The following is a 15,910-nucleotide window of genomic DNA, read 5'->3' as shown; positions in this document are numbered from 1 at the left end:
CTAGCAAACAATGACTTCTCTAAGTTTCAGTTTCTTCATCTGGGGAATGGACATGATAGGAATAGCACTGATTTCTTAGGGGGTTTTCAGTATTATATAAGGTCATGCATACAAAACCCTTGGCAGAATGCCAGATGATGAATGTTGGCTGTTGCAATCATCAGTTCTGCCAACTTCTTCTTTTTTTTTTTTTCATTGTAGATTTTTTTATTTGAGATTACCATGAGGCTTGCAAAAATAATTGTATAACCAATTATTTTAAACATATGACAACTCTGCTTACAAATAAACAAGCAAAGAGGAAATCCAACAGAAATCTACCCTTGAACTCCATCCCCCCTGCTTTTAACTTTTTGTTGTTCTATACTATTTCTCTGAAAAAATTGTTGCAGTTACTTTTGATAGATTTGTCTTTTAGTCTTTCTACTTAAGATTTAAGTTGTTTATACACCCTCTGCAGTTACAGCAATAGAGTATTCTATATTTGTGTACTCCCAGTGAGATGTATACCTTCAGATGATTTCTTATCATTCATTAAAGTCCTTTTCTTCAAAATTGAAGAACTCTCGACACTACCTTAAGGCATTTAATAATCAAGCTCCCAAAGGCAATGGATAAAGAAAAGGTCCTAGGGAGGAAAGAGAACAGAAAAAAGCGTGCTTTGATACATCTTGCAGCAGGCTTCTCAGTGGAAACTTTATAGGCCAGGAGAGAGAGGAATCACATAGTCAGAATGCTGAAGGAAAACAAACATTGATCCTAGAATATTATATCCTACAAAAATATTCTTCAAACATGCAGGAGAAATAAAGATTTTCCAAAATCTTTATTTTGGAAACAAACAAAAGCTGAGGGATTTCATCAATACCATACCTGTCGTACTAGAAATGTTAAAAAGAGTTTTGCCAACTTCAATGTGCTAAAGCAGCGGTTCTCAACCTGTGGGTCATGACCCCTTTGTAACAATGAAAATACATCGTGGCATTAGGAAGATTGAAAACCACTGTGAGGTTGGCATTAGGATTGAGGGAGGGCATAAGCTTCCAACAGTAAAATCCCACTAAAAGAGCAGTCCCATACTTGTCTTCTAGCAGAGGAGCTTGTTGCCATCTAGGAAAAATCAGGGACATGGAACCGTTTTGTTTCTTTAAGGATGCATGAAAATCACCCCTCTGACCATCCCTCATTCTAGAGCAGCGGTTCTCAACCTTCCTAATGCCGCAATGTATTTTCATTATTAAAAAAGGGTTCAGAACCCACAGGTTGAGAACTGCTGTTCTAGAGGGCTTAAAACTGGGACTTTCATTTTATCTATAGAAAAAACGGAGGTTGTCAGTTAAAGCAGCTCTTTTGTTTTTCAAATTTGTCCCCCTCTATCTGGAATGGATAATGATTCTCCTCTTCTGGGCACGACAGGCCAGACTGTAGAAGTCCAACAGAATGTAAAATTCCCTATCAGTTAAAACACGGTTTTTCAAAATGCTGCCTGTAGAAGGAGTGGTCTCTGTAGTCTCAGCTCAGTGGGTCCCAACAGTCTCTTCCTTTTGCTTTTTTGTATACCTAAAAACAAACAAAACCAAACCCACAATCCCACCACATCAAAAGTTTGGCCCTCCTCCTTTGGTCCAGGCCCACTTCCCCAACATTTTTCGTGGAATTCTCACCCAAACAATGTTTGGTAGGCTGTATCATCACTTTCCACTGAGAAGCCTGCTGCAAGATGTATCAAACCTACTCTGTTGTTCATGAAGTTAAACAATTTCCTTTTCCTTCTGGCTTATCTTTACCATTACCAAAGAAGCAACTATCCTTCCTCCATGTCCCAATCCAGCCTAATTTTACCGTCTTGTTTAGAGCCACCAACCGCATTCACAGCTTTTAGAGATAATTCAGACTGAAATCTTACCCGTTCCCTTCCTGCTTAGGCTTTCAGGAAACACTATTGCTCGAAGCTAACCTGTTGCTTCAAGGTGACCTGTAGCTTCGAGGTGACTCTGTACATGAGTCTCCTTTTGATCTTTTAGGTTTACATTTATTATTATCGCCTCATCTCACTTTTCTTTTTCCTTAATGATCCATCCACATCATTCTGGGCATTTGAAAATTCCCTGGGAATTCTCAGACATGTTTGGAGCAATTGTTGCAAGAAGACTGTTTCTCCAAAAATTTTCATCCCTGAGAAGCAGCACGCTTCCCTGACACCAGATCCAAGCAGGGTCTTCCCTGATCACTTTATTTCTTTGTCTGGTTTTGTAATTGAACTGGGCACTGCAGATGGAGAAAGACTGCGCCTCTCTGAGGAAGTCGCTTATGGAGACCAATAGAGCCAAATATTTTCACTGGGACTTTGGTTGTGAGAGAGATGCTAAGTTGTATCAGCAATTAGGAGCTTGAATCTGAGGACAAAAATTGCTGATAATTATTTGGATTAGCAGCTCTCTGTCTGCTTATCATAAACAAATTATAATCATGTATTGTTTCACATCCATCTTCCCTGTTGGGCTTTAGACCACACAGTAGAAGAGATGGTGTGTTTTACCCACTGCTGTGTCCCAGTTACTCACAGTGCCTGGCCCAAATATTTCTTCACTGACTATTGACTAAAGTTATATTTCTGATTCTATGTCAGTGTACAGAGAAGTGTGAGGAAGGAAAGAATGAAGGGGAAATGCACTCCCCAAGAAAGCATATTACTTCACACGGTGTCTCACATTGAGATCTGTGATGATGAATATTGAAGAAGTGAGCCAACTTCATGCCTGAATTTATCATCTTTCCTGGAACGAGCCTGCCTAGTACCAGGGCATGTGGTGAAAGGCTCAGACAAGCAATATAATAAAGATGATAAAATGCAATCAACTTCTGTTTGTGATGGCAATGTTTCAGTAACATAAAAGGAGTTTATGAATTATTTTGGATAATCCTTTGTTTAAAAGATTAAGAGTTAGGCCAGGCGCAGTGGCTTATGCCTGTAATCCCAGCACTCTGGGAGGCTGAGGCAGGTGGTTAGTCTGAGCTCACCGGTTCAAGGCCAGCCTGAGACCTCATCTCTAAAAAAAAAGCCAGGCGTTGTAATCCCAGCTACTTGGGAGGCTGAGGCAAGAGAATTGCTTAAGCCCAAGAGTTGGAGGTTGCTGTGAGCTGTGACGTCCTGGTATTCTACTGAGGGTGACATAGTGAGACTCTGTCTTAAGAAAAAAAAAAAAAGACTAAGAGTTGTCATTCACAAAAATGTCAAGATTTAGATTAAATATAAAGGAGGGTCCCAGAAGCTAGCCATAGTAGGATTGTATATCAGATTTCTCTTGCCCTGATTTGAAAGTGTTACATTGTTTAAAGTTGTTTTCTAAATCAGACCTATAATACTGGGACAAGAGATGGGACGTGGAATCTTTATTTAGCACTTGGATGAAATACAATATGACTTCAAAGCTATCTTATGTTAAAATATGTTAAAGTACGTTAGCTATTGTTCATCTCCAATGAAATGGATATGCCTTTGATGATAGGAACTTTAGGGCAGCCAAAAGGATATAGGAAAGACCTAAGGAATTTTAAAACATGTAAGAGTTCAGGGAAAATAATGAACTCTCTTAATCTAGAGATATTTAGGAAGAGGGAAGAGCTCTAATTCTTGGAGGAAATTGGGGGAGCAAAGGATAATTGTGTATAATGTACCACCTACTCTTGTTTGAATTTCAATGAGAATAGCAAGGCCATGTTTCACAAAACTGTTCAGTATAAAATGTCCCCCCTTGGAGTTCATCTAATAGGTGGTCTCTTTTTACAGAAGAGTCCTATGCAAGCTAAAACTCTATTCCTGTGGTGTTCTAGAAACTTAGCAGTAAAGTGTTTTAAGAAACAGAGTTTTGCTTTGTTGCCCAGGCTGCACTGGATTTGAACTCCTGGCCTCTAAGTAGCTGGGATTATAGGTGCATAGCATTGCACCCAGCCAAAGCCCAAGCCTTCATAGGCACTTCACCTGATTGACCATGGTACCTTAATATTGAGGAGACAGTAAAGTTTAGTCATGTAAATATAGTTTGTTTCCTCCAAGTGTTAAAAAATAAGTGCTATAAATAATGACCCAACTACTACAAGCTGTGCAGAATCATGATAAACAAGGATATTAAGCAGCTCCAGGCACAGCGGATTCCTTACTCATAGTGCTTTTTCTTAGCTCTGACATTAGCATCAGAGCAAAGTCATTTCAAAACCTGAGTGATGCTCCCCTGCTTCCTCTTTCTGGGACCTGTTTTGTCACCTGCAGGTGGAAGCCCTCTCCTCACATAGACTGCACAACCAAGCTTGCCCAACAAAACATCTGTGTTGGGGGGCAGGGTGGACGCAGCATTTGCACGTGGCACTCCCTGACCCTCGGTTGTAATTGCTTCTGGAGAGGAGAAACGCTAGGTTTTCTTTCCTTTGAGAGTCCCAGGGCAGAGATGGCAGTGATGAGGCGTGACACTGTACACAGCTAGGCTTTCCACTTGGGCCTGACTTCAGCAGCACTTTTCTCATCTGAGTTGAAAGCAGCATATTAAGGGCCAGAGTTGGTGATGTGCATTAATCATGGACGTGCAGGGATAGAGGATAGGAGGCTGGACGCTCTGGGAGGTGTCTCTGAAGGGGAAGAGGCCTCCCAGCCCTCAGGGGCTCCTGAAGGAAAGTCCCCAGCCAGCCAGCACAGTTGTGCTGGCTCTCGCTCCCTGCGGGAGCAAAGAGGTGTGAGCTGAGACTCCCTCTGTGCCTCTGTGCTGGCACTGCTGCCGGGCCCTTGTGTAGTGTCCTGGAGCTGTGCCAGCTGAGGATCAGAGAGCGTTAGTGACTTATCCAAAGTCACACAGCAAGTAGGTAGACATATTTGGACTAAAGTCTGACTCCAAGAATCATTTTTTTTTTGAGACAGAGCTTCACGGTGGTGTCACAGCTTACAGCAATTTCCAACTCCTGGGCTTAGGTGATTCTCTTGCCTCAGCCTCCCCAAGTAGCTGGGACTACAGGTGCCCGCCACAATGCCTGTGACAGTCACTCTGAAGAGGCTCCTGGCAGGACAAGCTCAGAAGAAATGAGAGCACTTTAGCTGGAGCAGGACAGAGCTGTGGCAGACAAGAGGGGTGAAACTGTGCACATAAAAAAAGGACCTTTCCACACCTCTGACAAATGCTGGAGAGGCAACTCCCCAGTTGCCGTGACAATTATTTTTGTTGCAGTTTGGCTGGGTTCGAACCTGTCACCCTCGGTATATGGGGCTGGTGCCCTACCCACTGAGCCACAGGTGCTGCCCTAACTCCAGAATCTTTCTCAGCTTCTACTGTTCCTTCTCTGAAGAATGTTTGCTTTTGTTTCTCCCTTTCCCTCACATTTTAGTCATAGAAATTATCACCCAGAGTGAGAAACATTTGGGTATTACTTGATTTACTGACATGCCTTTTGCAACTCCACAGAATATTCTTGCAAGTGCTTGGAATTACAAAGGAAGCAGCTGCCACCTTCTCTGCCCCGAGGAGCTGATAGGGTGATCTCTTTCAGTCATGGAAAGTCCCTTCTCCAGATAGACGGTGGTTTTCCACTGGCTTCTCCTACTGCTAAAATAAAACCAGGCTAATCCCTCACTAAATTGTCCAGTGTAAACAGGGGGAGTTGCCTCTCCAGCATTTGTCAGAGGTGTGGAAACGTCCTTTTTTTATGTGCACAGTTTCACCCCTCTTGTCTGCCACAGCTCTGTCCTGCTCCAGCTAAAGTGCTCTCATTTCTTCTGAGCTTGTCCTGCCAGGAGCCTCTTCAGAGTGACTGTTTTTCTCCAGTTACCCTCCAGTTGAACTTAGCTTTCTGAGTTAGCCTTACTTTCTTTTTAAAAAAGTGATGTCCATGAACACAGGCAGGGGTCAGCACGGGCACCGCACCACATGTTGCACTGTTCAGCTGTCTGACTCTCCTTGTTCCCCTCCACCCCTACACTTGTGTTAATCCCACGCTTGCAACCAAATGACTTTCTACAACCATCAGATCGGTGCTGCAGAGAGAATTAGCTTCATTTATAAATGATTTTTTTTTTTTTTGAGACTAAGTCTCACTTTGTCACCCTGGGTAGAGGGCTGTGGCATCATAACTTCCAGCAACCTCAAACTCTTGGGCTTAAGTGATCCTCTGGCCTCAGCCTCCCATGTTGCTGGGATTATAGGTATGCACTACAATGCCCAGCTATTTTTGGAGATGGGATCTCGCTCTTGCTCAGGCTGGTCTTGAACTCCTGAGCTTAAGTGATCCACTCACCTCGGCCTCCCAGAGTGCTGGGTTACAGGCATGAGCCACTGCACCTGGCTCTTAGAATTGGTATTTATAAAATAAGCTTGGTCTTGGTTTTCAGACCTACTGCGGAGAACAAAACTGACTACCACAGTTTTATAGGCCAAGACACACAGGATCAGAAAACGGTCAAGAATACAGGACAATCCATCCTTTTCTACAGGGCCCCCTCTGACATTCTCCCAAACAAGCTACCAAACAGGCAATGTACCTATCTTAACATTTATTCACTTCCTACTTGAGTGGACTTTGTTGTTTTCATTTCCTCAGTGGGTCCTTTTCAGATTAGAAACCGAGCACCTTAAAATAAACAAATTAGGTCAAACAAGTTCAAACATTTTTTAGCAGTTAGGTTAACAGAATCATTTAATTGGTGGCCTTCATATGGCCTATGGAGACCAACAATTTTTAAGGAGTAAAGAATAACAACAGACCAAGTATAAATTTGGAAGCATTTTAAAAAATCACTACATTGTTCATTAAAAGCATCTTTGTGTTTTTAAAGTCAGGAAAACTTGCTTTTCGCACTTCTAAAATGTAATTTTAAACACTATACAAATATTTTAGATAAAGAATAATTTTTTTGGAAAGAAAGTTTCTGTAATGAATGATCAGGAAAGCAGAGGTGAGAGGTGACTTCAATTTCACAAGCAAATGTATAAGCATGCACTCACATGTTTGTCTATTTTTTGATTATATCACACTCCAGGCAACAGGGAGCCTGGTCACAATGGTGCTTCTCAGGGCTGCCAGGCCATGTGTGAGTAGAACTGGGACGCTCAGCTTTTCAACACCTTAAAGGAGAGGGAATGAGAGTCAAATGCAACCAAGATACAATACTAAATTAGCTGTGCTCTTGGCAGTGAGAAGGGACGAGGAAAGTGTGTTCCTCCTGAAGAGTTAGTCCTGGGAACTCCAGGGAGAAAGTGTGAAACCCTGATATACATGAAATGACAGATGAGGGGCTTCGCTGGGGAGGACCCTTGGGGTACGTCCTGGTTACAACACTTATTTCTTCCTCAAAGGTGATGTGGGCACAGCATTGAGCTGTGTGAATTTGAGACTAAGTGCTGATCCCTTTGAGGAATCTGTAAGGTGATGCCTGCCTGCTGGCGTGGTTACCAGTCTCTTGACACTGCTGAGTTATTTCCTTTGCTTCTGCTGCTAGAAGAGGTTTTCCTGTCTGCTCTTCCACCTTGGAGCTGACCAGGTATCTGGAGTAACAGGGCTTTCTGAGGTGGTGCCAGAGTGATGGCCTCACACACAGCAGTGAGATGAAGACACAAAGGAATAAGTGAGCACACAGGCCTTGGTCTGAGAGACAAAGCCCAATCTCATGTCCCTCCAGTGGCGTCGGGAACCTTGGGGGAAACCTCTGGTGTTTCTTCTAAGGAGGCGACTGGTTGGTGCCACTAGAACATCTATTGCAGTGGGTGGGGCTTGCGTCCATCTCTTCACCATACTCTGAGGAATCACATCCTCTTGGGACCTTGGGGGAAGTGACATCTAGAGCAGTGGGTGTCACAGCAGTGCAGAGGGAGACAAGCAGAAGTTTCCAGCTGGGGGATCCTGCTGTTGCCGGCCAGTCTCATGTGAGGGTGGCAGGGCTCCCAGAGAGTGAGTCAATGTAAATGTGTTTCAGTCCTTGCCTCATTCACAGAGCTGCAGTTGTGGCCTCCTTCTTGCAGGTTTAGCTCCCCCAGCTTATCCTTCTAGAGCTGACCCTACAGAGGGTGAGTGAGCATTTGGCAGTGGTTACTTTGTGGTGGTTGCTGTATTTTTCTTGAACAGCACCAGGATTGATAGCACCCTCTCCCCCTCTTAATGTCAGCGACTCAGAAGACAGGGATCTGGTCTCTCCGAACCACATCCAGGTCATCATCCAAAGTTAACAAAACCTGAAATGAGAGGAACAGAGAGATGAAAGGGTTGTACAGCCACTGTCACACTAAGAAGTGCCTACTTTCTCTCTGAGGCTCCCCCAGACTGAGGACTGAGCCCTTCGCTCACTTCCATATCTTGTGCAGCTCTCTGCAATGCTTTGCTCTCAATAAGCATTTACTATGGTTACATGGTTCAGTTATCAGCTAAATAAAACTATTGCTGAGGATTTATTATGTGCCATTCTAGATGCTGGAGATATAGCTTGAAACAAAAAAGACAAAAATCTCAACTCTCAATGGAGCTTACATTAAAAAAAAAAAAAGACTTTGGACATAAAAAAATGCACGAGTAAAACAGGGTTTGCCAGATAGTATTATTCACTAAGGATAAAAACTAAACTAGGGAGGGAATATAGGAAGTATGGTGTGTTGGGAGGTAAAAGGTTTTTTTTACTAACACAAACATTTATTTATTAATCAAAGAGAGAAACCTAATTAAACCAACACTTTGAAATAGTTGCATGTAAAATATCTGTGATAAAGATAATTGGATACAGTAATGAAAAAAGAAAAGCAGTAGGGAGGCTTGCTCATTGAACTGAGCTTGTTCATTCTCATAACTAATTCCTGCCAAGAGTGATCATGGAATTTTATTCTACTTTTTCATAGACCCAAGTACAGGTGACATTGTTCATGATGCATTTCACCACTAATTTCCCATCTGTCCATTTTCTAGTTATCCTGCTTTCTGTCCCATCCCATTCTTGATGTTGAACCAGTGCGCCGTCTGTGTAGTTGCAGACATTCTGAATTTTTCTGCCATCAGCTATATTTTCTTCAAACTTCTCTCCCAAGACACAAGAAAACTGTTGTTTTCAAAGTGCTTTCAGTTTTTATGGTGAGGTTTTTGCCGTCACAAGTGATGATACAATCTGGTTTGGCCATTGCACCCATTTTTCGTAGAGCTAGCCCCACTCCTAGTTCCTTCATGTATTCATTAAAGCCTTTGCTATCCACCAGGTACCATCTTCCTACAAGCTGCTGAACGGTGGCCAGGGTGGGCGCGGGCGGCGCCAGCAGAGCGAGGTAAAAGGTTTTTACTGAGAAGTCATTACTGAGAAGAGGACATTCAGATCAAGATCTAAAGCATTTCTATAATATATAAGGAATGTACCCTCTTTCTCCATTTCTAGTTCCCTTGCCCACCATTGCCTCCACATGGAACCTTAGCTCCGCACCACTTTGTTTGCCTCTGTCTCTAAAGAAGGAGACTATCTGAAATGGAAGTGATCAGGAATGTTGGCACTGATCGGTTAAACTTCCCAAACTGGCCACTAGAGGGTAGCCCTGCTACACTCCTGCGGTTACATGGCAGGCCTGAGACTGCGTGGCCGCTGTTGAAAGGTTGTTGCCCGCTGGACTCACGTCCGGCACCGTGGGCTTTGAATTTGGAAAAGTCAACATTAGTTTTAAAGAATACCAGGAGCTGTCGTACAGAGTTGACATAAGAGCACATGGCTTCTGAAAAAGGGGCTGGGGTAAAACAATAGAGGGAATACAAGAAAGATTTTGGACAGATTGGTTAGAAGGCAACAGAGACCTGGCTGCTATCCGGAGCCCCTCCAGGAATCTTTAAAATGTCTATAAAACATTCAGTGAGACTAGAGGAGGAGGAGGGACATGAGCATGGCATGAGAAGGAATAATCCAGTGTTACCAGAATTTTGGTGAATGCCCAAAGTGGCTCCTGGGGGAATTCTGGGTGTGTGGGTCTAATAACCGTTTTAGTCCAAATGTGCTGTGCAACTTAGGGGAAATGATTTCATCACTCTGTCCAAAAGTATTAAAGAAAGAAAGGAAATTAAAAATAAAGATCTATCCGAAGGATATCATATTTTAAAAAGAAGTAAGATCATCTGTACACTGAATTATAATGAGGAATTGAAGGGGGAAATTAGAGAGCAATATAAAAGAGGACTTCAGGAGGAGCAGGAAAAAACAACAATGAGAGAGAGTACAAGATGTACAGGAAGAAAGTAACCAACTCACCAGGAATGAGAAAAACAGGGCCGTCGCAGAGAGGAAGTGCCAGATGTCATGGTCATCAAAGAATTCCAGCAGGACACACTCCCGGTTCTTCTCCCGGGACTCAGCTGGGGTGCCCTGGAGAAGGGTGAGGAGGACACAGGATTCCCACAAGTGGATTATGTAGGGGTTGAACATCCTGAAAGCGACAATGCTGCTCCTAAACATCAGGCTCAGAGAGTCAGCTTCCAAGAAAACATTTGTCCACACAAAAACTTGCATGCAGATGTTCGCAGCAGCACCATTCATTCAGAATGGCCAAACAGCAGCTACAGCCCAAACACCCACCAACTGGCGAATGGATAGATACAATGTGGAATACCCATACACTGGAATATTGTTCAGCAATAAAGACAGGTGAGGTCCTGATATGTGCTACGACATGGCTGGACCTAGGAAACATTGTGCTAAATGGAAGAAGCCAGATGCAAATACCACGTATTGTGTGAGGCCATTTATATGAGATGTCGGACTAGGCAACTTGATAGTGATTGAGAGGTTAGGGAGAAATGAGGAGTGATTACTAATATGCAGGAGGTTTCTTTCTGGGGTAAGGAAAGTGTTCTAAAACCTATCGTGGTGACTGTCATGTGGAAATACCTCTTTCCTGTTGTGCCTCAGATATAGTACTAATTTCCTAGACCTCAGTTTCACTGTGAAATAGGTGTAATTAATACCCACACCTGGTATTTGTTGATGGATGGTGATTATGAGAAAGGCAGAGAAGATACACACTTATCAGGGTTTTTGCACAAGTGAACCATCCATTGGGACTAGGATCATAATTACAACATATAATGAAAATCAAATCTGTGCCTCATATAGGGCTTACACTTTTTTTTGGCCGGAGCTGGGTTTGAACCCGCCATCTCTGGCATATGGGGCCAGCGCCCTACTCCTTTGAGCCACAGGTGCTGCCCCACATTTTTTTTTTTTAAACAAAGTCTTGCTCTGTTGTCCAGCTAGAGTGCAGAGGCATCAGCGCAGCTCACAGCAATCTCAAACTCCTGTGTTCAAGCGATCCTCCTGCCTCAGCCCCCTGAGTAGCTAGGATGAAAGGAATACACCATCATGCCAAGCTAAATTTTTCTGTTTTTAGTAGAGATAGAGTCTCACTTTTACTCAGGGGGTTCTTGAACTTATGGTCTCAAGTGATCCTCCTTCTTCAGCCTCCCAAAGTGCTTGGATAACAGGCGTGAGCCATGATGCCCAGCCTGGGCTTACAAATCTGTGAAGAACTGCATGCCAGTTCTTATGCATTTATGTGTGGATATCAAAAACCCTTCCTTTTAGAGAAAGGTCTCATTTTCAAGAATGAACAGTGGATAACCAGAAGAAAGAAACACATTAAGAGAGGGAAGAAGAAAGGTCAAAAAGGCGAGGTGGAGAGAGACCTTATTTTTGGACAAGAAAACTGTTCTCTTACCTCCCAGCTGCTGAGATTCTGGAAGAAAAAATACAAGGCAGCAGCCCACACCACAGCGGTGGCCACAATGCAGAAAAGCGGGACCGGGAGGACCTTCTCCGAGCTGCGAAGCTGTGGAGAGAGACGTAGTGGAGCTGGAGCCACCGCCTGCGGGAGGACAGAGCATTGCCCCCACGCCCAGGCCTACCTTCATGATGATGTAGAAGGCCAGGTACAGCAGCAGGTTGCAGATGAAGATGCCCAGCATGTAGGAAGCAAAGTCCCTGGGGCGGTATATCAATCCAAAGAGGGCGCTGAGGACACAGGAGGAATGTTGGCAGCAGTGAAGGTGGATTTGTAACCCTGATGGGTTTTTCACTCCCTCATCCCCATTGATGGGGGTCAGTTTTAAAAAAACCAAACACTTTAACCTATAAGTAACTTTCAATTTATTACAAGAACATTCATACCTAAAGACTATGTAATGTTCTCACAAGGGACTCTACCATAATTATCTTTCCTCTTTGGTTGAAATGGAGGGTTTTCCCTACATCTTTCAGTTTTTTCACTATTACTATGAATAAGGAAAACTGTGATGAATAAATGAATACCTTCAGACACGTTAGGCTAATTTTTTTCATTTACTATTTGTTCCTTACAATAGATTGCTAGAATCGTCTTCATACTCAGCTTGATACACATCCCCAAATTTTTGCTGGCCGTGAAGTTTATTTGGGTTGGGATTTAACTTACTTTTATTCCACTTTCTATTCAGTTGTAACAAACCCTTTATTACATAGTATTCCTTTTGCTGTTTTGAATTTTTTTTTTTTTTTTTTTAGAGACAGAGTCTCACTTTATCACCCTCAGTAGAGTGCTATGGCGTCACACAGCTCACAGCAACCTCCAGCTTCTGGGCTTAGGCGATTCTCTTGCCTCAGCCTCCCAAGTAGCTGGGACTACAGGCACCCGCCACAACGCCCAGCTATTTTATGTTGCAGTTTGGCCGGGGCTGGGTTTGAACCCACCACCCCTTGTATATGGGGCCAGCGCCCTACTCACTGAGCCACAGGCGCCGCCCCTGTTTCCACGCACATACATGGGTCACTACAAAAGTTTTGAGATATGCAAATATGAAGAAACATAAAATTTGACCAGCTGGAAAATAATGAGGCCCTTCTGGAAGCACCAGTAAGCCTAGCAAGTTGAAACTTGCACAGGTGAATCGGAAAGGACTCTGTCACCAGACTCATGCCTGTAATCTTAGCATTCTGGGAGGCTGAGGCATGGATTGCCTGAGCTCAGGAGTTTGAGACCAGTCTGGGTGTGAGCAAGACCCCATCTATCCAGTTGTGGCAGGAGCCTGTTTTTCCAGCTACTTGGGAGGCTGAGGCAAGAAGATCGCTTGAGCCAAGAGCTTGAGCCTAGGAGTTTGAGATTGCTGTGAGCTATGACACCACCCCACTTTACCAAAAGTGACAAAGTGAGACTCTGTCTCAAAAAAAAGAAGAAAAAGAAAGTATGCTGTTGACTTTGTTTCTTGGAAGAAAAATAACAGATCATAACATACTTTGTCTCAAAGCTTTCAATTAAGAAATATCTCTGTCTACATCAATAGCTTATTGGATAGCTGTCCTTCCCATTCTGATTCACTGATTTATATTTCTTTTCTTCTTCTTCTTCTTCTTCTTCTTCTTATTATTATTATTAAATCATAGCTGTGTACATTAATGCGATCATGGGGCACCATACACTGGTTTTATAGACCGTTTGACACATTTTCATCACACTGGTTAACATAGCCTTCCTGGCATTTTCTTAGTTATTGTGTTAAAACATTTACATTCTACATTTACTAAGTTTCACATGTATCCTTGTAAGATGAACCGCAGGTGTAATCCCACCAATCACCCTCCCTCCGCCCCCCCCATCCCTTTCCCCCTTCCCCCTATTCTTAGGTTGTAACTGTCTTTCATGTGAAAGCCATAAATTAGTTTCATAGTAGGGCTGAGTACATTGGATACTTTTTCTTTCATTCTTTTTTTTTTATTAAATCATAACTGTGCACATTGATATGATCATAGGGCGTCATACACTAGCTTCATAGACCGTTTGACACCTTTTCATCACACTGGTTAACATAGCCTTCCTGGCATTTTCTTAGTCACTGTGCTAAGACATTTACATTCCACATTTACTAAGTTTCACATATACCCTTGTAAGATGCACTGCAGGTGTAATCCCACTAATCCCCCTCCCTCTGCGCACCTCCCCCGTCCCTCCCCTCCCTTTCCCCCTTCCCCCTATTCTTAGGTTGTAACTGGGTTATAGCTTTCATGTGAAAGCCATAAATTAGTTTCATAGTAGGGCTGAGTACATTGGATACTTTTTCTTCCATTCTTGAGATACTTTACTAAGCTCTATCCATGTAAACATGAAAGAGGTAAAGTCTCCATCTTTCTTTAAGGCTGCATAATATTCCATGGTGTACATATTACACATAATATTCCATGGTGTACACAATTTATTAATCCATTCGTGGATTGATGGGCACTGGGCTTTTTCCATGAATTAGCAATTATAAACTGGGCTGCAATAAACATTCTGGTGCAAATATCTTTGTTATGATGTGATTTTTGGTCTTCTGGGTATATACCTAGTAGAGGAATTATAGGATTGAATGGCAGATCTCTTTTCAGAACTCTAAGTGTTCTCCAAACATCTTTCCAAAAGGAATGTATTAATTTGTATTCCCACCAGCAGTGTAGAAGTGTTCCCTTTTCTCCACATCCACGCCAACATCTCTGGTCTTGGGATTTTGTGATATGGGCTAATCTTACTGGATTTAGATGATACCTCAAAGTAGTTTTGATTTGCATTTCTCTGATGATTAAAGATGATGAGCATTTTTTCATGTATCTGTAGGCCATGTGCCTGTCTTCTTCAGAGAAGTTTCTATTCAAGTCCCTTGCCCAGCCTGCAATGGGATCACTTGTTCTTTTCTTGCTTATAGTTGGAGTTCTCTGTGGATTCTGGTTATTAAACCTTTGTCGGAGACATAACCTGCAAATATCTTCTCCCATTCTGAGGGCTGTCTGCTTGCTTTACTTACTATGTTCTTGGCTGTGCAGAAGCTTTTTAGTTTGATCAGGTCCCAGTAGTGTATTTTTGAAGCTGCTTCAATTGCCCGGGGGGGTCCTCCTCATAAAATACTCACCCAGACTGATTCCCTCAAGAGTTTTCCCTGCATTCTCTTCTAGTATTTTTATAGTTTCATGTCTTAAGTTTAAATCTTTTATCCAGTGAGAGTCTATCTTAGTTAATGGTGAAAGGTATGGGTCCAGTTTCAGTCTTCTACAGGTTGCCAGCCAGTTCACCCAGCACCATTTGTTAAATAGGGAATCTTTTCCCCACTGAATGTTTTTAATTGGCTTGTCAAAGAACAAATAACAGTAAGTAGCTGGATTCATCTCTTGGTTCTCTATTCTGTTCCAGACATCTACTTCTCTGTTTTTGTGCCAGTACCATGCTGTTTTGATCACTATCAATTTATAGTATAGTCTGAGGTCTGTGTAGCGTGATTCCTCCTGCTTTGTTTTTATTTCTGAGTAATGTCTTGGCTATTCAAGGTTTTTTCTGATTCCATATAAAACAAAGTATTATTTTTTCAAGATCTTTAGAGAATGACAGTGGAGCTTTAATAGGGATTGCATTAAAATTGTATATTGCTTTGGGTAGTATAGACATTTTAACAATGTTGATTCTTCCCAGCCATGAGCATGGTATGTTTTTCCATTTGTTAACATTTTCAGCTATTTCTTTTCTTAGAGTTTCATAGTTCTCTTTATAGAGCTCTTTCACATCCTTTGTTAGATAAACTCCCAAATATTTCATCTTCTTTAGCACTACTATAAATGGAATAGAGTCCTTAACTGTTTTTTCAGCTCAACTATTGTTGGTATATATAAAGGCTACCAATTTATGAATGTTGATTTTGTAACCTGAGACGTTGCTGTATTCCTTCATCACTTCTAGGAGTTTTAAAGTAGAATCCCTGGTGTTTTCCAGGTATACAATCATATCATCTGTGAAGAGCGAAAGTTTGATCTCTGCTGACCCTATATGGGTAAGCTTGATCGCCTTTTCTTCCCTAATTGCGATGGCTAAAACTTCCATTACAATGTTAAAGAGCAGTGGAGATAATGGGCAGCCTTGTCTGGTTCCTGATC

The 15,910-nt window shown here is 42.5% G+C and overlaps 1 protein-coding gene and 1 pseudogene across 5 annotated transcripts in view; both read right to left on the bottom strand.

Moving 5' to 3' along the window:
- Positions 1-7,431: 7,431 nt before the first annotated feature.
- The window catches only part of SIDT1 (SID1 transmembrane family member 1), a 106,892-nt gene continuing 98,413 nt past the window's right edge, over positions 7,432-15,910 (bottom strand). For 3 of the 5 annotated variants that reach the window (XM_053565108.1, XM_053565109.1, XM_053565111.1), the window contains 3 exons: positions 11,890-11,995; positions 11,703-11,813; positions 9,313-10,354 (listed from right to left, as the gene is read on the bottom strand). In XM_053565108.1, coding sequence (XP_053421083.1) covers positions 10,088-10,354; positions 11,703-11,813; positions 11,890-11,995 — 484 coding nt within the window. In that variant the 3' untranslated portion in view covers positions 9,313-10,087. Of the gene's footprint in view, positions 8,208-9,312; positions 10,355-11,702; positions 11,814-11,889; positions 11,996-15,910 lie in introns of those variants that run through there. The other 2 variants (XM_053565112.1, XM_053565113.1) reach the window with 1 other exon arrangement.
- On the bottom strand, positions 8,825-9,326 carry LOC128567687 (fatty acid-binding protein 5-like; annotated as a pseudogene).

This window comes from Nycticebus coucang, chromosome 16, assembly GCF_027406575.1.
Source record: "Nycticebus coucang isolate mNycCou1 chromosome 16, mNycCou1.pri, whole genome shotgun sequence".
Lineage (NCBI taxonomy): Eukaryota > Metazoa > Chordata > Mammalia > Primates > Lorisidae > Nycticebus > Nycticebus coucang.
Note: the sequence above shows the minus strand (reverse complement) of the source record. Positions and strands in the feature narration are given on the sequence as shown.